Genomic DNA, 22,654 nt, shown 5'->3' with positions numbered 1-22,654 from the left:
CCTCTGGAGCTCATCTAAAAAAGCAGGGCACCCACAGCAGCTTGCCCAGGGGAAGTTGGAATCTCTCTACACAAGACTTCACAACCTCTCTGGGCAGCCTGCCCCAGGCCTCCAGCACCCTCACACCAAAGAATTTTCTCCTTCTGTTCAGATGGAACCTCCTGGGTTCCTGTCTGTGCCCCTTGGCCTGTCCCTGGGCACCACTGGTAAGAGTCTGGATCCATCCTCTTGCCCTCCACAGCTCCTTTAGCTCTTGCACTGCTCAGATCCCCTCTGGGGCTGCTCTTCTCAGGCTCTCAGCCTTTGCTCCTCAGCTTTTCCTCTTAAGATTTCCACACTTAGGACCACCAAAAGCCAAGCTAAGACTTTAAAGCAAATTTCAACTCCTGCTGAACATTTCTGTTTTGAACTGAAAGCTCTGCTGCCATCAAGCAAAGCTGAAGAGGCTCCCCAGGAGCCACACTCCTGTGAGCTAGCTGCACACACACCTCCTCAAATCCCCTTCATGGGGGGGCTGCTGGGTACCTCGAGATGAGCAGAGGGAGGCAGGCCTGGCTCTGCAGTGCAGACATACCTGTCTGGTAAGGCTCCCTCCAAGGTTCATGGTACCAGAACCAGTTTTATTAGTCTGCAGCCACAGCATGACTGTGGAGGTCAGCTTGTAATGAGCAGTCCGACCACTGGATTTCTCCTGCACCACAAACAAACAAACAAGAAAGGTTAAAAACCCGCCCAAAAACTAAATGGTGGCTGGCCCAGAAGACCACCCCCCAGGAAACAACTCCCCCAGGGCAACAACCTCCCTCACACAGCCCACTCTGTTTCTTCAGACCAGCTCCAAGTGTGTCCAGGCCCTTCACTTCCCAGGGCAGCGCCAGTCAGGGCAGCTCCAGTCCGGGCAGCGCCAGTCGGGGCAGCGCCGTCCGGGCAGCGCCAGCCGGGGCAGCGCCAGTCCGGGCAGCGCCAGCCGGGGCAGCGCCAGCCGGGGCAGCGCCAGCCGGGGCAGCGCCAGTCCGGGCAGCGCCAGTCCGGGGCAGCGCCAGTCCGGGGCAGCGCCAGCCGGGGCAGCGCCAGCCGGGGCAGCGCCAGCCGGGGCAGCGCCAGTCCGGGCAGCGCCAGTCCGGGCAGCGCCAGCCGGGGCAGCGCCAGTCCGGGCAGCGCCAGTCCGGGGCAGCGCCAGGCCGGGGCAGCGCCAGGCCGGGGCAGCGCCAGTCCGGGCAGCGCCAGTCCGGGCAGCTCCAGCCGGGGCAGCTCCAGTCGGGGCAGAGCCAGCCGGGGCAGCTCCAGTCCGGGCAGCGCCAGCCGGGGCAGCGCCAGGCCGGGGCAGCTCCAGTCCGGGCAGTGCCAGCCGGGGCAGCGCCAGTCGGGGCAGCGCCGTCTGGGCAGCTCCGGTCCGGGCAGCGCCGGTCGGGGCAGCGCCGGTCGGGGCAGCGCCGGTCCGGGCAGTGCCAGCCGGGGCAGCGCCAGCCGGGGCAGCTCCAGCCCGGGCAGTGCCAGCCGGGGCAGCGCCAGCCGGGGCAGCGCCAGTCAGAGCAAGTCCCCCTCCCCTCACCTTTGCTACCTCATCAGTGCTGCTGCTCTGCAGCCCTTTTCATCCCCCCCTGGGATCACCCAGGCTCACAAAGCAACATGCCCTCCATTCTTCTGGGATTCTGCTGGCTTCCAGCCCTGACTTATCTCTATCCAAAGTGCTGGAGGGAGTTTTCCCAAAGGAAGAGGGGAAGTGCTGTTTCCCCCCAACAGAACCCCTCCTTGTTTTGTGGAACACCTGTGCTCCCTCATTGTCCTGCACTTCACTGGGGCTTGTTGTCACTCAGGGCTGCCAGCTGCCCCAGAGGCTGTACCTGAACCTCCACCACGTGGATGGAATCCCAGCATCCCTTAATCTTCTTTGATCCATCTCCAGCTTTCTTGATGAGGATCACCCCAGCAAAACCATGATCCAGATCCCAGAGGTAGACAGAGGAGACTCCACCTTCAAAATACCTGCAGGAGAGGCAATCCAAGAGGCAGGTTAAAAGCAAGGAGGATGCAAGCCAGAGGCAGATATCAACAACCATCTGAAGGAAGCAGGATCTCTACATCCTAGCAAAGGTTCTTCCTTTTCCTTTAAGACAGCAAACTCTCACCAACTACAGCACTGCCTCCACTTCTGGTGCCCCCAACACAAGAGGGACATGGAGCTGTTGGAGAATGTCCAGAGGGGGCCATGATCAGAGGCCTGCAGCACCTCCCCTGTGGGGACAGGCTGGGATAGTTGGGACTGTTCAGCCTGGAGAAGAGAAGGCTCCAGGGAAACCTCAGAGCAGCCTTCCAGTACCTGAAAGGGGCTCCAGGAGAGCTGGGGAGGGACTTTTGACAAGGGCTGGGAGTGAGAGGATGAGAGTGGAAGAGGGGAAAGATTGAGACTGGAGATGAGGAAGAAATTCTTTATAGAGTGAGGGTGGTGAGACACTGGAACAGGTTGCCCAGGGAGGCTGTGGATGTTCTCTCCCTGGAGGTGTTCAAGGCCAGGTTGGATGAGACCTAGAGCAGCTGAGTCTGGTTTAGAGGTGTCCCTGCCCATGGCAGGGGGTTGGAACTGGATGATCTTCAAGGCCCCTTCCAACCCAACCCATTCTGTGAATCTATGAAGAGCCCAGATGTTTTGTAAGTGCAGGCACCTGAGTCTGTACCCAAGCCAGTGCTGACTCCAGGAGGGGAACTCACCATCCCATTTTCATTTCATGGGTGGCTTCTGCTACCCAGCACCAAACTCAGCACCTGGGGGCATGGTTTCACAGCCATGGTGGTGGTGGTGGTGATGGTTGGACTGGAGGATCTTGCAGGGCCTTTCCAACCCAACCCTTTCTCTGATTTAAACAACCAGCACTGTCCTGTAACATCTGCTTAACATCCCCTAAAAAAGGAGAGCTCCACAGGCAGGCTAAAGCCTGACTTCCAGCAGGCAGTTCCCACCTACCAAACCAACCAACACCTTCTTTAGACCCCCTGGGGAACTCACCAGGGGGGGTTTGGTTAGTGCAGGGAATGGGGATTTCAGTTCCAAAGCAAGAGACCCCTCCTCTGACACCAGGGCAGACAGCAGGAGCTACTGGCCAGCTGCAGAGCAATCATCCAGCTCCAGGAGAAGTGAATTCACCACTGAGACTCTGTGCTAAGACAGTTGCCCTGTTCCCCACTTTATGAGCATGAAACCTTCATTAAGGGAGGGACCCAAAACAAGGCTTTGGGAAATTTATTCTTACCTACTGTACTTTGATCCTAAACAAGGGGGAGTTGGGGAGGGGGGGGGAGGGAGGATAAAATCATTTTTATGTGGTTCACCTTTATGAGATTTTACATAAAGGCTTTTGTGGGTATTTTAAGAATGTGCTAAAATGTTGTCTGAAACCACATAAAACCAGCTGAGGAACCTCCTGCCAGAAGCAACAGAGCACAGCTGGAAATGCTTTAACTTGCCTTTGGATATTTAATGAATCAAACCTAGCATTAATATTGCTTTAAATACCAACAGGCCCCTGCAATAAAAAAGCTGCTCTGCCCCAGCCAGAGCCAGGCAGCTTCAGACTCCAGCAGCAAGGCCAGAGACTGAGGAGAGAGAGGGGATGAACCCAAGGCATGTCAGGAGAGCAGCAGCCAGAGCCTGCTCTGGGCTTCAAGCAAGGCAGAACCACTGCAGAGCTTCCCTGCTCCCTCTCCCACTGACCACTGCAGCAGGCACTCATGGCACTGTGTGCCTTGGAATCACACAGCCAGGGTGGAAAAGAGCCTGAGGGTCACCAAGTCCAACCCAGAACCCTGCTCTGCAAGGGTCACCTCCTAAACCATAGCCCCAAGCACCACAGCCAAACCACCTTGACACACAGCCAGGCTTGGGGACTCCACCACCTCCCTGGGCAGCACATTCCAACCCCTGACCACTCTTTTCCTACTGTCCAATCTAAACCTACCCAGTGGCAGCTTGAGGCCATTCCCTCTTGTTCCATCACTAATTACCTGGGAGAAGAGACCAGCACCAACCTCTCCACAACCTCCTTTCAGGTAGCTGTAGACAGCAATGAGGTCTCCCCTCAGGCTCCTCTTTTCCAACCTATGCATCCCCAGCTCCTTCAGTCACTCTTCAGCAGATTTCTTCTCCAGAAAACCCCTCTGAGATCACCCAGACCAACCATCAACCCCACACCAGCATGGCCATGGTCCCAGAGCCATGGCCACACCTTTCTTGAACACCTCCAGGCAGGGGGCAGCCACAACCTCCCTGGGCAACCTGTTCCAGGGTCTCACCACCTTCACTCTAAAGAATTTAGAGCCTCAATCTCCTCTCTCCCAGCTCAAAGCCATTGTCCCTCCTCCTGGCACTACAAGCCCTTGCCAAAAGTCTCTTTCTCAGAGCCCCCTTTCAGGAGGCTCTGAGGTGTGTAAGCAGAAGTGTTCATGTTGGGCCTTACAGCTCCTAGTCACCTTCCTGGGCAACCTCTAAAAAGCAGTTCCAGCAGAGATGGGACAACACTGACTGCCCTTGGAGAGAACATTAGGACCAGGTGGTCTTTTAAGGTCCTCCAACCTGTTTTGTGAATCCATCTGGCAGTGGTTTGGTTGTTGAGACAGGGAGAAGCCAAGCAGAACATGAGGTTCTCACTGCTGCTGCTAGCAACCCTCTGTAGGTAAGCCCAGAGCACACCTTGGAGAGCCTCTGTGTCCTGCAGCACAGCAGGAGCCATTGCTTGGCTGGGAACTGCTGTCCTTTGGCAAAGCTTTATCCTGGAGGGGTGGTTCTGAGGTACCCCAATATGAACTGAGAGCTCTCCTCCTACCTCAGACCTCTTTCACATCTCCCAAGCATCTCCTGATTGCTTTGTGCTGAGCCTTGGGTGCTTTGGGAGAGGACTAGAGCTCTAAAGAGCACAGCTTGGCTTTCACAGATGTTCTTTGTGCAGGAGGATGATCACAGAGGCATAGAATGGTAGCAGTTGGAAGGGACCTCCAGAGATCAAGTTCAGCTCCCCTGCAAAGCAGGACCACATCCAGATGGGGCTTGATAGTCTCCAGAGCAGGAGACTCCACAACCTCTCTGGGCAGCCTGCTCCAGGCCTCCAGCACCCTCACAGCAAAGAAGTTTCTCCTCATGCTGAGGTGGAATTTCCTGTGATTGAGTTTGTTCAAGGTGCTCAAAGCCAGGTTGAATGAGGTCTAGTGGGAGGTGTGTCCCTGCCCAGGGCAGGAGGGTTGGAACTGCATGATCTCTAAGGTCCCCCTTCCAACCCTAACCACTCTGAACTTCACCCCAAACCAATTCTAGGCTTAGTGTCATGATCAAACACTTCAGGTTTCTATCCATTCCTCATCAACCACAGAACTCCTGGGGGAAAAAAAAAAAAAAAACAACAACAAAAAAAAAAAAAAAAAAAAACACAAAACAAAAAAACCCAACTGTTTTATACCCCAAAAAGTCCCACTTAAGCCTGACCTACTTTACAAATGCAAGAATAAAAGGAAATATTTAAGCTGAGGGTGATCCAAAGCTTTATGAAGTGTTTGAAGTTTGAGCAGGCAGAGACACAGGATGGAAACTTCTTTAAGGCACTGGAGCTGAATCCATGGAATAGGGAGACTGGGGCCAGAGCAAAGCCAAAACATCAAGAGGGATGTGAGAGGGGAGGAAATCCCCCCCCAGCTTGCAGCACAGCCCTCCAAGAGGAGGGCAGATTGATCATTTGGTTTCACCACTGAAGGGCAGGGAAGGCACTGTGCCTCTCCCCATAGCACCCTGCTCCTCCCCAGCCTTGCAGCTGGATGCTGGATCCTACCCTCAGAAAATGAAGTTTCCAGCAGGGGAGCCATAAAAACAAGCTCTGACTTCCAGTTATGCTGCAGAACCAAACCACTCATCCATGAAAACACTTCAGGAGTTGCCAGGCAGTAACCCACAAGCCAGAGCCCCAAACCCACTCAGTGCCTCTTGCAGCACCAAGCCACAAAGCCTTGAGGCCAAAGAGCAACACCTGGAACCTCAGAGGGGCCACACAAACCTGCCAGAGAGCTGCACTGCTCCTTCAGAGCAGCAAACCAGAGCAGCTTTCTGCTCCCTACAGGCTGCCTGCCTGGCTTTTCCTTTCCAGCTACAGGAGGGAAATGTCTCCTCCTATTTACATCAACACAGGCCCCAGAAAGTTGTCCCTTAAAATCCCTACCCCAAAGGACAATCTGGAGAGTTCAGCTACAGATGTTTGGGCAAGACAAGGACTGCAGTCACACTCTGAGAGGTCAGTGCCCACCAGCAACCCCACAGCATGACCTAAAGGCTAGGGGAGGAGGCAGCACCTCAGCTACTATTAAAAGAGAGCAGAACCTCAGGGTGCATTGGGTGAGAAGGGATCCTCAAAGCTTAACTTGTCCAAAACCCCAGCAGGGACACCTCCAACTGGAGCAGGCTGTCCAGGGCCACAGCAAGCCTGACCTTGAAAGTCTCCAGGGATGGAAACTCAACCACATCCCTCAACAGCCTGTTCCAGTGTCTCCCCACCCTCCTTGTGCAGAACTTCTTCCTGATGTCCAACCTAACTCTGCCCTGCTCCAGTTTCAAACCACTGCCATTTATCCTATCCCCACAGCCCCTTCTGAACAGTCCCTCCCCAGCCTGCCTGCAGGTCCCCTGCAGATATTGAAATGCAGCTCTAAGGTCCCCCTGGAGCCTTCTCCAGCTGGACAGCCCCAACTCTTTTAACCTGTCCTCTCAGGAGAGGTTCTCCAGCCCTCTGATCATCTGATGACAGCAATGCAAAGTGACTTGGCACAATTGTCACCAAGCCCTTCCCATCTTGCCTGCACCCCCTGGCATTCCAAACCAGCACAGAAATAGCTACAGAAGTATGAAGGCAGTGGCAGGTCTCAGTGAGCCACAGACCCAAGACATTGCTCAGGGGTCCATTCAAATCACCTGCAGCCTCTCAGCTCAAGTGAGGGAGAAGAAAAACCTTCAGCATGACATCAAGAGATGAAAGTTGTCACTGCAGGCATTGAGGGGCTGGAGCAGGTCCAGAGACAGGCAGCAAAGCTGGGGAAGGGTCTGGAGAACAGGGCTGGGGAGAAGGCACCTGAAGGACCTGGGGGTGTTGAGCCTGGAGAAAAGGAGGCTGAGGGGAGACCTTCTGGCTCTCTACAACTCCCTGAGAAGGGGTTGGAGTGAGGCTGGGGTTGGAGTGAGGCTGGGGTTGGAGTGAGGCTGGGGTTGGAGTGAGGCTGGGGTTGGAGTGAGGCTGGGGTTGGAGTGAGGCTGGGGTTGGAGTGAGGCTGGGGTTGGTCTCTTCTCCCTAGTGTCAGGTCACAGAATGAGAGGAAACGGCCTCAAGCTGCACCAGGGGAGGTTGAAGTTGGACATGAGGAAGAATTTCTTCACTGTAAGAGAGGTCAAGCCCTGGCCCAGGCTGCCCAGGGCAGTGGTGGAGTCCCCATCCCTGGAAGTGTTCAAGAAACCTGTGGCCATGGCACCTGGGGCCATGGTTTAGTGGCCATGGTGGGGTTGGGTGGATGGTTGGACTCCAGGACCTTTGAAGGCTTTTCCAACACAACCAATCCAGTGATCCTAAATCATTCCACTGCCTGTGTCTCCCTCCAGCTCCCTCACAGTGAGGCTCAAGCCTGTTCTCCACTGAAAAGCAGAGCTTGGTAGCAGGAACTTCCCAGGAGGTGACACTTCTGCCACTGGCCTCAGCACAGCTCACTGACAACTCCTCTCTCCCTCCTTCTTTGGGTCCTGGGAGCACAACTGCAGCCTGCAAAGCAAAGTGGTGTGTACAGAGAGCAGGTCTCCCCTCCCCCACCCCCCAGTTCCTGTGCCTGGACTCCACACAGGGATTTCCAGGAACTGCTTCCAGCACACACAGGTGCAGCAGGCCCTGGAGCAGACATACCACAGCTCTCAGGCATGTGCAGCTCCAGTGCCAGTTGTACTTCAAAGCTCACATCTGGACCATGCTGGGATGACTCCAGGGCTGTGAAGTGCAAGAACCTCCCCCAGGCAAGGCAGACTGCACCCCAAGAATGGGATCCTGAAGGCTAAAACCCTCCCAGAGCCTCCTATTCTGCTACCTGGCATTATTTAAGGCTCTCCAATTTTTTTATTTTTTTTTCCATCTTGGCAGATGGAAACTAATGAGCAAATCCCTGTGGAGAAGTCACCTGGAAACAGTTCCATTAGCCACCTAACAAGCAGGACAATGAGGCACTCTGTAACATGTCCAAGCCAATAACTGCTTCATTAACCACCAGGAAGTGCTGACTGCTCACAAATCTCCAGGCCATGCCCATCCCTTGGCCCAGGCACAGCCAGCTCCATCCTCCAGCAGCCTGACACAGTTTAGGCTTTGCCAGTTTGGGTAGGAAGGGGGGAAGGGAAAGGCAGAAGCCTTCTGTGGTTTGGATGAAGCCTGCCAAAGTCTGCCCAGACTGCAGATTTCCTCTGGCACAGCTCCTTCTCCAGCCTGGTAGTGCTCAGGTGCACTACAAGAGAGCTGTGCCTTGTTCAAGTTCTTCTGTCTTCAGTCCCCCATCTTTGAACACTGAGCACCAGGTACAGCACAGCCACCAGAGATCCTCTCTGCTAAACTCCCTGTGGGCAGGGAGGGGATTCTGCCCCTCTGCTGTGCTCTGCTGAGACCTCCCCTGCAGTGCTGGGGCAGCTCTGGAGCCCTCAGCACAGCACAGACAGGGACCTGGTGGAGCAGGGCCAGAGGAGGCCACAGCAATGCTGGCAGGGCTGGAAGGGCTCTGCTGGGAGGCCAGGCTGGGAGAGTTGGGGTTGTGCAGCCTGGAGAAGAGAAGGCTCCAGGGAGACCTTCTGGTGGCCTTGCAGTGCTTCAAGGAGCCATCAGCAAGCTGGGGACAGAGTTTTTCTCAGGGCTTGCTGTGCCAGGACAAGGGGAGATGGTTTGGGACTAAAAGAGGGAGATTTAGACACAAGGAAGAAATGTTTGACCCTGAGGGTGGTGAGAGCCTGGCCCAGGCTGCCCAGAGAGGTGGGAGATGTCCCATCCCTGGCACCATGCCAGGTCAGGTTCTGTGGGGCTGTGAGCAACCTGCTCTGGTTGGGGATGTCCCTGCTGGCTGCAGGGGGGTTGGACTGGATGAGCTTTAAAGGTCCCTACCACCCCCAGAGCAGTCTGGGAGTCTGCTCTATGGCTTTAAAACGCAGCCTGACTCCAGCTTGACAGCATGTCAGGAATTTCTTCCTCAGGATCCAAGCCCTTCAGAGGGTGGTGTTTGAGGATAGTGCTGCATCATCAGAGCTGACCTCTCAGAAGCAGCTTCCCCTCTCCAGAGCTCAGCTTTTATGTAATCACAGAGCACTGTGGGGAACCCAAGGGAGAAACTCCTCCTCTGCTGGCAAGCTCAAAGCCAGGAGATAAGAGTGCAGCCTGCACAGGGCTGCTCCAGAATGAAGCAGCCAAAGAGGGAAAGACAAAACAAAGCAGCAGATGAAAAGGAGCTGGTTTAGTTTCCCCAGCATGGCAGCAGTCTGCTCTAAGGTGAATCCACAACTTCAGCCTGGCCTCTGCTCTGAGTTCTGAGCTGCCTGTGGGTGAGTGAAGGAAGGGAGCCCAGCACTGCTCTGCTTTCCCAAGCAAACTGTTTGGCTGCCACAGAGCAAATGTGGTTGGGTGTATTTGAACACTCCAGCAGCACCTTGGCAGCTCATGGCTTGCCTTCTGAGCCTTCATCTTGTCCTTATCAGCCTAAGCCTGAGGCAAGAGGCTCCCAGATGACCTAACCCTGATGTCACACCCTGAGCCAGCAGTGAGATGGTTGCCTTAGTGCTGGGGTGCACAACAAATGCAGCTGGATTCAATCTCTCTCTGTGAACACCACAGCAAACCTCCTGCCCAGGAGAAAGCCACCACAAAGGGCTGGTTCCCAGGAATGAGGAACACTCAGCTAATGGCAGCAAAGGCACTTCAAAAGCTTGCTGGAGTTCAGGCAAACAAGGTTTACATCTAAACACAGACTGAACTCCTACAGAAAGGCCTCACAGCTGCTCCACAACTCCCTGAAATGAGGCTGGAGTGAGGTGGAGGTTGGTCTCTTCCCCCTGCTATCAGAGGATGGAAGGAGAGGAAATGGCCTCAGACTGTGCCAGGGGAGGTTTAGGTTGCACATGAGGAACAATTTCTTTGCTGCAAGAGTGGTCAGGCATTGGAACAGGCTGCCCAGGGAGGTGTGGAGTCTCATCCCTGGAGGGGTTCAAGAAATGTGTGGCCATGGCACTTGGGGACATGGTTGGGTGGTCATGGTGGTGCTGGGTTGCTGGTTGGACTCACTCCTACAGGTCCCTTCCAACCCAAACACGATGATTCTGCTGCAGGAACTGGAGCTCAGTGACTGCTCCCATGAGTGACTACCTACAGGCAGCAGCCCTGGCAGGCTGAGCTGGACCCAGGCCTCTAATTACACCTCTCACTTTTGCCTGACTTGGTGGCAGCAGCACTGTCCCCAAAACACAGCAGATTTGGTCAAAGTGACAACTACAGCAACTGCAACAAACCTTCTGAGAAGAGTGAGGTGTTTGGAGAGGAGAGGAATGAATTCTGCTGTGAGGAGCTAAGGGTCCAGCAGAGGAATGAATTCTGCTGTGAGGAGCTAAGGGTCCAGCAGAGGAATGAATTCTGCTGTGAGGAGCTAAGGGTCCAGCAGAGGAATGAATTCTGCTGTGAGGAGCTAAGGGTCCAGCAGAGGAATGAATTCTGCTGTGAGGAGCTAAGGGTCCAGCAGAGGAATGAATTCTGCTGTGAGGAGCTAAGGGTCCAGCAGAGGAATGAATTCTGCTGTGAGGAGCTAAGGGTCCAGCAGAGGAATGAATTCTGCTGTGAGGAGCTAAGGGTCCAGCAGAGGAATGACTTCTGCTGTGAGGAGCTAAGGGTCCAGCAGAGGAATGAATTCTGCTCTGAGGAGCTAAGGGTCCAGCAGAGGAATGAATTCTGCTCTGAGGACATCAGGCTCCATCAGAGCAGCTAAAGGGACACATCAGACCAGGTGGGATGGGACCTTGAGCAAGCTGCCTGGTAGGAGTTGTTCCTGCCCATAGCAGGGGGTTGGAAGAGATTCTTTCCACTGAGAGTGGGGAGAGACTGGCACAGGTTGCCCAGGGAGGTTGTGGATGTCCCCTGCCTGGAGGTGTTCAGGTCCAGGCTGGATGAGGCCTTGAGCAAGCTGGGCTGGTGGGAGGTGTCCCTGCCCACGGCAGAGGTTTGGAACTGGATGATCTTGAAGGTCCCTTCCAACCCAACCCATTCTGTGGATCTATGATTCCAGGTCCAGAGACACATCAGCCCAGGTGAAGGCACATCAAGGCAGAGAAGAAGAACTCAGATGACAAACCACCAGCACCCTGCAAAAGTTCCAGTCTAAGGGCAGAGGTTTGCCATCTGTCCTCAAGACCAGCAGCCAAAGGCTGGTGTCAGAGGTGGCTCGAGCACACAAGCCAGAATAAAGCAAGAAAAGAGGGAAAAAGCAGCTGAAAGGAGAAGCTGTCCAGGAGCTTACAGGACACTGGAACCAGCTTGGTACAGAGCTCAGTGGCAAAATGGGACAGCCCTGAAGCTCAGCAGATCAAGGCTGTCCAGGGAGATTCAGCACTCTCAGGTAGCTGAGAGGTCAGCCCTGAGTGATCTAGAAAAGAAAGGAGGAGCTTGGCTGGCACTGGGACTCTGCCACTCCTGCTGAGCAGCAGCTCCCTCAAGCTCCCTAGGCAGAAGGCTCCTGAGTGCCCAACTCCTCAAGGCACATGGGACCTCACTGGAGCCTCTGGTGCTCCAGCTGAGAGGGGAGAGGAGATGGCTCTGTGCTGCAGAGAGCACTGCAAACCCCTGGCTGGCAGTGGTGCCACCCCAGCTCTGCTCACACCAGCACAGATGTCACCAACCCCTGGTGGGCAGTGGTGCCACCCCCAGCTCTGCTCACACCAGCACAGATGTCACCAACCCAACCCCTGGTGGGCAGTGGTGCCACCCCCAGCTCTGCTCACCCCAGCACAGATGTCACCAACCCCTGGTGGGCAGTGGTGCCACCCCAGCTCTGCTCACCCCAGCACAGATGTCACCAACCCCTGATGGGCAGTGGTGCCACCCCCAGCTCTGCTCACACCAGCACAGATGTCACCAACCCAACCCCTGGTGGGCAGTGGTGCCACCCCAGCTCTGCTCACCCCAGCACAGATGTCACCAACCCCTGGTGGGCAGTGGTGCCACCCCAGCTCTGCTCACACCAGCAGAGATGTCACCAACCCCTGATGGGCAGTGGTGCCACCCCCAGCACTGCTCACCCCAGCACAGATGTCACCAACCCCTGGCTGGCAGTGGTGCCACCCCAGCTCTGCTCACACCAGCACAGATGTCACCAACCCAACCCCTGGTGGGCAGTGGTGCCACCCCCAGCTCTGCTCACACCAGCACAGATGTCACCAACCCAACCCCTGGTGGGCAGTGGTGCCACCCCAGCTCTGCTCACACCAGCACAGATGTCACCAACCCAACCCCTGGCTGGCAGTGGTGCCACCCCCAGCTCTGCTCACACCAGCACAGATGTCACCAACCCAACCCCTGGTGGGCAGTGGTGCCACCCCAGCTCTGCTCACACCAGCACAGATGTCACCAACCCAACCCCTGGTGGGCAGTGGTGCCACCCCCAGCTCTGCTCACACCAGCACAGATGTCACCAACCCCTGGCTGGCAGTGGTGCCACCCCAGCTCTGCTCACCCCAGCACAGATGTCACCAACCCCTGGTGGGCAGTGGTGCCACCCCAGCTCTGCTCACCCCAGCACAGATGTCACCAACCCCTGATGGGCAGTGGTGCCACCCCCAGATCTGCTCACACCAGCACAGATGTCACCAACCCCTGGCTGGCAGTGGTGCCACCCCAGCTCTGCTCACACCAGCACAGATGTCACCAACCCCTGGCTGGCAGTGGTGCCACCCCAGCTCTGCTCACACCAGCACAGATGTCACCAACCCCTGGCTGGCAGTGGTGCCACCCCCAGCACTGCTCACCCCAGCACAGATGTCACCAACCCCTGGCTGGCAGTGGTGCCACCCCAGCTCTGCTCACACCAGCACAGATGTCACCAACCCCTGGCTGGCAGTGGTGCCACCCCAGCTCTGCTCACACCAGCACAGATGTCACCAACCCCTGGTGGGCAGTGGTGCCACCCCCAGCTCTGCTCACACCAGCACAGATGTCACCAACCCCTGGTGGGCAGTGGTGCCACCCCCAGCTCTGCTCACACCAGCACAGATGTCACCAACCCCTGGTGGGCAGTGGTGCCACCCCCAGCTCTGCTCACACCAGCACAGATGTCACCAACCCAACCCCTGATGGGCAGTGGTGCCACCCCAGCTCTGCTCACACCAGCACAGATGTCACCAACCCCTGGTTGGCAGTGGTGCCACCCCAGCTCTGCTCACACCAGCACAGATGTCACCAACCCCTGGTTGGCAGTGGTGCCACCCCAGCTCTGCTCACACCAGCACAGATGTCACCAACCCCTGGCTGGCAGTGGTGCCACCCCAGCTCTGCTCACCCCAGCACAGATGTCACCAACCCAACCCCTGGTTGGCAGTGGTGCCACCCCCAGCACTGCTCACACCAGCACAGATGTCACCAACCCCTGGTGGGCAGTGGTGCCACCCCCAGCTCTGCTCACACCAGCACAGATGTCACCAACCCCTGGTGGGCAGTGGTGCCACCCCAGCTCTGCTCACACCAGCACAGATGTCAGCAACCCCTGGCTGGCAGTGGTGCCACCCCAGCTCTGCTCACACCAGCACAGATGTCACCAACCCCTGGCTGGCAGTGGTGCCACCCCAGCTCTGCTCACACCAGCACAGATGTCACCAACCCCTGGCTGGCAGTGGTGCCACCCCAGCACTGCTCACCCCAGCACAGATGTCACCAACCCCTGGTGGGCAGTGGTGCCACCCCAGCTCTGCTCACACCAGCACAGATGTCACCAACCCCTGGTGGGCAGTGGTGCCACCCCCAGCACTGCTCACCCCAGCACAGATGTCACCAACCCCTGGCTGGCAGTGGTGCCACCCCCAGCACTGCTCACCCCAGCACAGATGTCACCAACCCCTGGCTGGCAGTGGTGCCACCCCCAGCACTGCTCACACCAGCACAGATGTCACCAACCCCTGGTGGGCAGTGGTGCCACCCCCAGCACTGCTCACCCCAGCACAGATGTCACCAACCCCTGGCTGGCAGTGGTGCCACCCCCAGCACTGCTCACCCCAGCACAGATGTCACCAACCCCTGGCTGGCAGTGGTGCCACCCCAGCTCTGCTCACCCCAGCAGAGATGTGACTGATCCCCATCTCTGGACTGGATCCCAACCCACAACTCAATCATAAAAGGATTACACCGAGTGGAGACATTTCAGAGGTCAATCCTCTCCCAGACCTCCTTCCCCTCCTACCAAATCCCTTGTCCAGAGCTCTGAGACAACAAATTGAGAATGGCTCAACATCAAAACCCAGCCTGAAGCTCGAGTTCAAAAGGCTTTGGGGCTTTTTCTCTGGGAGGGAACTCACCAAAACCATGGTCAGGAGCAGTATGGTGCAGGTGGTTTCTCATTTTGTTGCCAGGGCTTTTTCAGAGCTGTTCCAAGCCCAGAGCCCCACTAAATCCAACTTAATCTGAGACCCAAGGAGGTAAGGAACAGCTTTTTAAATCTCTGCCAGCTTCCTAAAGCAGCCCCAAGTCACCCAAACCCATCTTGTTTGGAGAAACATTCAGCTCAGCAGCATCTTTTCCCCAGGGAGGTCCTCTTTTAATAACCACCTCAGGAACGATTCCTTCCAGACAACAAAGAGCCATTAGGATCACTTAATTAAAAGCACTGATTATCTCCAACCCCAAAACAAGGGAACAGAAAAATCTCCAAGAGATAGCTTGAACCAGATGCCCTGCTCCTCATCACTCTTGGATTTCAATCAGTTGCACACACACGTCAAGCAAAGGGCAAGAAATTGCAACCATGTGTTGGAAGAAATGATCTTCATCAGGTTGGGAGTGGAGAGGCCAAGCTCTCGACTGAATGGGTGTAAGATATGAAAGGCTTCCATCTGGGAACAATAAAACCTCCTGAACAAAAACATAGCAGGGCATTAGCTTCAGGCAAGCGTCTGAGTTCAACCTGGCAGCAGGAGATCAAAATTGAAACAGTTGTTTTGGGGGAAAGTGACATGCATTTGGGTAAAACAGATAACCAAGGAACACGCCGCTTGTTTAACAGGCACACAGAAAAGAGGGAATTTGAACCTCCTCTGAGGCCTCTTTGAACCCAGGGAGGCATCAAAGTTGGGGCAGGATGAGATGGAAAATAAAGCCAACCAAAAAAAAAAAAAAAAAAAAAATCCCAACCCAACTCACCAAGAGCCAGCAATGGGCAGTGGCAGCCCAGGAGGCAGCCAAGTCCTGGGCTGCATCAGAAGAGTGAGAGCAGCAGGACAGGGAGGGGATCCTGCCCCTCTGCTCTGCTCTGACCCCACCTGCAGCACTGCCTCCAGTTCTGGTGCCTCCAGCATAAGGACACAGAACTGTTGGAGAGGGTCCAGAGGAAGCCACAAGGATGGTCCAAGGGCTGGAGCAGCTCTGCTGTGAGGAGCTGAGGGTGTTCAGTCTGGAGGAAAGAAGACTCCAGGGGGACCTCAGAGCTGCCTTGCAATAGCTGAAGGGATCCTGCAGGAAGGCTGCAGAGAGACTTTCCATGAGGGTGTCTGAGACAGGCCAAGGGGGAATGGTTTGAAGCTGAGGGAGAGCAGGGTTGGAGTGGAGCTGAGGAAGAAGTTCTTCAGTAGGAGGGTGGTGAGACTCTGGCACAGGCTGCCCAGGGAGGTTGTGGCTCTCTCCTCCCTGGGGGTGTTCAAGGCCAGGCTGGATGAGGCCTTGAGCAGCTGAGTCTGGTTTAGAGGTGTCCCTGCCCATGGTGGGGTGTTGAGGATGATTATCTCTAAGGTCCCTTCCAAGCTGAGCCATTCTATGATCATGATCCCAAACAGATTTTCACACTCCAGGCTCTCATTGCTGGTCACAAACCTAAACTGTCAGACTTTCCACCAGGGAGTAAATCTGCATGGCTCCCTTCTCAGGGCTTGTTAGCAAATACCCAGGAAGCTCCTTCCCTCCAAACACCCACACAGGCAGGTGCCAGTCCCTTGGGAAGTGGCAGCTCCATGCTGATGACTCACTAGATGTAGGTGGATGCTCACCACACCTGATTAAAAGTGAAGTCTAGAAGGGAACAGTGTGTGGGCCAAAGGGGACTGACACAAGCCCAACCTGAAGCCAGCTGAAGTCCTGGGAGGTGCCTGAGATGGACTCTGTGAGATACCTTCACGTGCTGTGTGCAAAGGCAAGAGGGAGAGGAGCCAGAGGAAGCTTGGACCATGTGCTGAGTGGGAACAGAAACAGGAAGCACTTTGGAGGAGGTCTGGTGTAGAAAAGAAGATTCTTCCACTTCCACTGCCTGCTGGAAGGAGCAGTGTGGGATGTGCTTTACAGCTGGGAAGACCATGCAGAGCAACCTCTCACAGCCAAGTGCTTTCAGGGTGTTAGGACACACAACATCCTCCTGTGACAGCCTGCCTGTCCATCCTGGCTGCTGACTGCAAGCACAGGATCCAGCAGTTTAGCCCAGCAAGGCTGGAAACCAAGCCACAGGCTGGGGGTTGGTCTCTTCTCCCAAGGAACAAGAGGTAGGAGAAGAGGAAATGGCCACAAGTTGCAGCAGGGGAGGTTTAGGTTGGACAGGAGAAGAAATTTCTTCACTGAAAGGGTTCTCAAAGACTGGCACAGGCTGCCCAGGGAAGTTGTTGAATCCCCATCCCTGGAGGGGCTCAAGAGCCACAGAGCTGTGGTGCTGAGGGCCATGGTTTAGCCCCAGCCTTGGTAGAGTTAGAGGATGGTTGGAGTGGATGAGCTTCAAGGTCTTTGCCAATCAAAACAATTCTGTGATTCCAAGAACAGTTTTTTTTGCACACTGCCTCCACAGTGAGCTCAGTGACTGGAAGCTGAACCTGTTGCACATCTCCCACACAGCAGAAACCATCACTGCCACAGAAGACCCAGCACTGAAAACTGAACCTCAAGGCCCTACAACTGCTGCATCTCAGTCCCCTACAATTTCCATTTCACTGCAAGATCTGCAGGGTGCTGCTCCATCTCTAAATCTTTTCAGAGCACTCTTGAGGGAATGGAAAAAGCAGATGGTTTTAGGCTGAGCTTAGTCAAGATCAAAGAGAACATGAGGTCACTTCAGGACAAAGACACCACTGATCTGTGCAGGAGGCACCTCAGCATCTGCCTGACAAATCTGAGCATGTTCTCATATGGTGAAATCACAGCAGATCCACCCCCCAGCAGCAGACAGGGGCTGCCACCCTTCCTCCTCTGCTCTGCATGGCTGTTTGCTCTGCTCTGCTGAGGCCTCACCTGGAGTACTGCATCCAGGTCTGGAGTCCTCAACACAGGAAGGACATGGACCTGATGGAGAGGGTCCAGAGGAGGGCCAGGAAATGCTCAGGGGGTTGGAGCAGCTCTGCTATGAGGACAGGCTGAGGGAGCTGGGGGTGTTCAGCCTGGAGAAGAGAAGGCTGCAGGGAGATCCAACAGCAGCCTGCCAGGACCTGAAGAAGGCTACAGGAAGGCTGGAGAGAGACTGTTTGCAAAGGGCTGCAGGGACAGGACCAGGGACAATGGCTTCAGACTAGAGCAGAGCAGATTTAGGTTGGATGTCAGGACGAAGTTCTTCACTATGAGGGTGGTGGAACACTGCAACAGGTTGCCCAGGGAGGTGGTTTGGGCTCCATCCCTGGAGATATTCAAGGTGAGGCTGGACAGGGCTCTGGGCAGCCTGAGCTAGTTGGGGATGTCCCTGCTGAGGGCAGAGGGGGTTGGACTGGATGAGCTTTGGAGGTCCCTTCCAACCCAGACCATTCTATGATTCTATGTCCCACTCTGAGGCAGCTAGGGAGCCCCTTTCAGACTCCTTGTGGGCAGGGGTGAAGGGAAGGGAGGGGAGCAGAGGGGTCTTCAGGCAGAGCTGACATACAAGTCTCTGTACTGGTCAAAGGCATTGTTGGCTTCCACCTCCAGCTTGCGCAGGCGAGCAGATGGCATGGCACCGTCTTCCAGGGGAGGGTCATACTTGTTACTCCATGGTGACCTGCCAAAGGCACAAGGAAACACACAGTCAGACAGCTGAGGCACACTCAGCAAGCTGTGAGATGGCTGATCCACAGCTGCTCAGCTTCCCAAACCCACAAGGCACCCAGAGCTGTTCGCCTGTAAGAGTCTCACCCCCTCCCGCAGCCACTTCAAGCCCTGCCCAAAGGGGATGCTGAGCCCTCACAACACCCCAGCACCTGGGGCACACTCCTGCCTCCTGCTGCTGCTGCATAGACAAGCTGGTTCCTTCTGCTTAGGACAGCAAAGCTGGGGAAGGGTCTGGAGAACAGGGCTGGGGAGGAGCAGTTGAGGGACTGGGGAAAAGGAGGGGCAGGTCTCAGTGAGCCACAGACCCAAGACATTGCTCAGGGGTCCATCCAAATCTCAGCTCAAGTGAGGGGGAAGAAAAACCTTCAGCACAACATCAAGAGATCAAAGTTGTCACTGCAGACATTGAGAAGCTGGAGCAGGTCCAGAGAAAGGCAACAAAGCTGGGGAAGGGTCTGGAGAACAGGGCTGGGGAGAAGGCACCTGAAGGACCTGGGGGTGTTGAGCCTGGAGAAAAGGAGGCTGAGGGGAGACCTTCTGGCTCTCTACAGCTCCCTGAAAGGAGGTTGGAGCCATGTGGGAGTTGGGCTCTTCTCCCAAGGATTGTGGAGTCTCCTTCTCTAGAGATCTTAAAAACCTGCCTGCATGTGTTCCTGTGGGACCTGCCCTAAGAGGTCCTGCTTAGTTGAGTCCTGCTAGACTCAACAATTTGTAGAGGTCCCTTCTGGCCTCTGTGATTCTGTGATAAGAGGAAATGGCCTGAAATGGTGCCAGGGAGGTTTAAGTTGGACATGAGGAACAATTTCTTTGCTGCAAGGGTGGTCAGGGACTGGCACAGGCTGCCCAGGGAGGTGGTGGAGTCCCCATCCCTGGAGGGGTTCAAGCAACCTGTGGCCATGGCACTCAGGGCCATGTTTTGGTGGCCATGGTGGGGTTGGGTTACTGGTTGGACTGGATGATCTTAGGAGACCTTTTCCAATCCAAACAATTCTCTGATTCTTAAATACTCAAAAAGGAGGCCTCAGCAGTTGCACACCAGATATTCCCAACTCTTCTCATGCAAACACAAACAGTTGGTGTGGCTGATTTGAGATCTGACAGCACTTGAGCCACACACTGCTGGCTACAATTCAAGCCCAAACACTCCTCCACCATCCTGCTCTGAAATCAACTCTGTTTTTAGTGTCACATTAAGAAAACCTCTGAACAGTTGGGAGGATTTGCCAGGGTTTGGAAAGCTGCAGGTTTTACTGTGATTTCCACAGGTGTGGAAGAGATTTTTGTGCTCTTAATGAAAGATTTGGTATTAAAAGATTAATGGAACCCTTTGCCCATCTGCTGGAGACTTTTATAAGTCCCATTCTGGAAACCTGCATTTTCCTTTTCATTTCCCCTGGGGATAACCAACCTCCATATATCACTGCTGGCTTAAAGTAGGTGCCTCTACCCTTTACCTCCTCACTTCAAACCACTCCAGCCTGCTAACACCACCTCTTAATGCAGTCCATACGCCTGGGCTCTGGCCTCAGGAGCCATTTGTTACTCATTTCTCACACAGGCACCTAGCTCTGACATCTGTTACATGCCAAGCACAAAGAACAGGCTCTGCTTCCCTCTGCCTTTGTGCTTTCCCAACACTTCACTCCTCCCTCCCCTCTCTGACTCCAAAGGTGAGGCAGCAGGAGAAGCTAAATCATTATGGCACATCCACCCTGGGCAATGGTTTTCAGCTGGTGGCTCTCCTTTGAAAACAGTTCCTTGAAATGGGGTGGCTTTGGAGAAAGTCAACAGCTACAGCAAGTGCTCCTTTTTCTCATGACTCTCTCAGATCAAAGAATCATCAAATCACAGAATGGTAGGGGGTGGAAGGCACCTCTGGAGACCATCAAGCTCTCTGCCAAAGGAGGATCACCTAGGGCAGGTCACACAGGAACACAGCCAGATAGGTCTTGAAAGGAGTCTAAGGAGGAAGGGAATTCTGCCCCTGCTCTCCTGAGCCCCCACTTCTGATCCTGCCTCCAGTTCTGGTGTCCTCAGCACAAGGAGGACACAGAGCTGCTGGAGTGAGTCCAGAGGAGGCCACAAAGATGATCCAGGGGCTGGAGCAGCTCTGCTGTGAGGATAGGATGAGGGAACTAGAGTTGTTCAGCCTGGAGAACAGGAGGCTGAGGGGAGACCTTCTGGAAGGAGGTTGGAGCCAGGTGGGTGTTGGTCTCTTCCAAGAAGAATCAAGAAGAATCAAGAAGAATCAAGAAGAATCAAGAAGAATCAAGAAGAATCAAGAAGAATCAAGAAGAATCAAGAAGAATCAAGAAGAATCAAGAAGAATCAAGAAGAATCAAGAAGAATCAAGAAGAATCAAGAAGAATCAAGAAGAATCAAGAAGAATCAAGAAGAATCAAGAAGAATCAAGAAGAATCAAGAAGAATGTTGGAAGAGACCTCAAAGAGAGGTCAAAGAGACAGGACAAGAGGAAATGGCCTCAAATTGCACCAGGGGAAGTTTAGGTTGGACATGAGGAACAATTTCTTTGTTGCAAGAGTGGTCAGGGATTGGAACAGGCTGCCCAGGGAGATGGTGGAGTCCCCATCCCTGGAGGGGTTTTCAAGCAACCTGTGGCCATGGCAATTGGGGACATGGTTTGGTGGCCATGGTGGTGTTGGGTTGATGGTTGGACTATATCTTGGAGGCCTTTTCCAACCCAAACAATTCCATGGTTCTATGAAGCTGGTGGAGTTACCACCTGAACAAGCAAACATCCTACAGCAGCTTTTCTCCAAGCTAATTCCCAGGCAAATTGTCAAGCCAGTCACAAAAAAAAAAAAAAAACACAAACCCAAAACCCTACAACCCTATAGAATTTGATTCCCAGCAAGAAAATCTGACTCTGGAGCTCCACTTTTCCTGCTGCAGTAGCAGGAGGCTCAATTGTCTGCAGAATGCTTTGAAATCTTTGGATTGGAAAGAAATGCAATCAGCAAGCTGTGCAATCAGGATGAGAAGTGGTGTTGGGTTTGAAGTGTGCAGCAATTGGGGCTGGAGCAGGTTGCAGGCAGGGGAAGAAATTCTATTTCTTGGGACTCCTGATGGAGTGTGTGGCTCTGAATTAAAAAAAAAAAAAAATCATTGTGGAAATATCAAAAAGCTTTTAAAAAGCCCAGAAACCTCTTCTTAGATTTTGGCCTAATTGATTAAATTAGTGCAAGAGCCACTTCCCCACTAACAACTGGAGATTTTATGAGGTATGAATAACAGTGTCTGAACACAAGGCACAGAATGGGATTAACACATCCACATGTTAGCCCTGCTGGGCTTTCAAAGGCTTTGTGCTTTGTGCTGATGGAAAGAATTTCCCTTCACCAAACAGAGCTGAGACCAATCAATTCCAGAAGGAAGAATCACTTCTGAATGTCTGACTCCAAAGCCTCCAAGACAGAGCATTCTTTAATGCCAACAATTAATACCTCATGCCTATTCTATGGGAACAAATGAAATGGCTTCTCTGGGACCCAAATTACTGAATAAATCAGGGAAAATTCGAAGTGATTAGAAAAATAAAAGCCTAAATCCTGCTTCCTTGAAGGAGCTGCTCCATCTCTCCTTAGTGCCCTGTGGCAGCCACTTTCTTCAGGGTGAGTTCCATGCTTGCCTCTGAAATGTGCCCTTTCTTCCTCACACTGTTACAATTATTTAACTATCTTTTAAAGAAGAAAGAGCACATTTCAGAGGCAAGCATGGAACTCACCCTGAAGAAAGTGGCAGCCTCAGGCACCAAGGAGAGATGGAGGAGTGTTAGCAGTCAGGGCAGTGTGGCACAGTTCTGCTTGGCAAGGGCCTCTGCACATTGCCTCTGCCTCTGGGGAGGGAGATGCTGATGGCAGCAGCCTGGATGGGATGCAGAGGGACTGCAAGGAACATCCCAGCCTCAGTGAGAAAGCAGCTCCTGGGATACTCGGATGAAATGCAGCCTCTGTTCCCAGAGGATGGAGCTGTGGGAGTGCCTCTGGTGGAGGGCAGAAGCTAGAAAACTTTTTTAGCTGCTAATTTGGATCTGATCAAATGCAGGTATAGTTGTTAATGTAGATCTGGGGTCAGTTTTAGGCCCCTCACTCCAAGGAGGACATTGAGGGGCTGGAGAGTGTCCAGAGAAGGGCAGTGAAGGTGGTGAAGGGTCTGGAGAACAGGGCTGGTGAGGAAACTGAGGTTGTTGAGCCTGGAGATGAGGAGGCTCTGGAGAGAACTTAGAGCAGCCTTCCAGTACTTGAAGGGGTTCCAGGAGAGCTGGGGAGGGCCTTTTGACAAGGGCTGGGGAGTGATAGCATGAGAGGAAGTTGTTTGAAATGAGAGAAGAGCAGATTTAGATTGGATGTGAGAAACAAGTTCTGCAC

At 54.3% G+C, this 22,654-nt stretch overlaps 1 protein-coding gene across 2 annotated transcripts in view; it reads right to left on the bottom strand.

Annotated features, from left to right (window-relative positions):
- CAPZB (capping actin protein of muscle Z-line subunit beta) overlaps positions 1–22,654 on the bottom strand; it is a 76,410-nt gene that overhangs the window by 13,101 nt on the left and 40,655 nt on the right. For both annotated transcript variants that reach the window (XM_054394803.1, XM_054394802.1), the window contains 3 exons: positions 18,103–18,216; positions 1,845–1,986; positions 575–691 (listed from right to left, as the gene is read on the bottom strand). In XM_054394803.1, coding sequence (XP_054250778.1) covers positions 575–691; positions 1,845–1,986; positions 18,103–18,216 — 373 coding nt within the window. The remainder of the gene's footprint in view (positions 1–574; positions 692–1,844; positions 1,987–18,102; positions 18,217–22,654) is intronic.

This window comes from Indicator indicator, chromosome 32 (genome assembly GCF_027791375.1).
Source record: "Indicator indicator isolate 239-I01 chromosome 32, UM_Iind_1.1, whole genome shotgun sequence".
In the NCBI taxonomy this organism is placed as follows: Eukaryota; Metazoa; Chordata; class Aves; order Piciformes; family Indicatoridae; genus Indicator; species Indicator indicator.
Note: the sequence above shows the minus strand (reverse complement) of the source record. Positions and strands in the feature narration are given on the sequence as shown.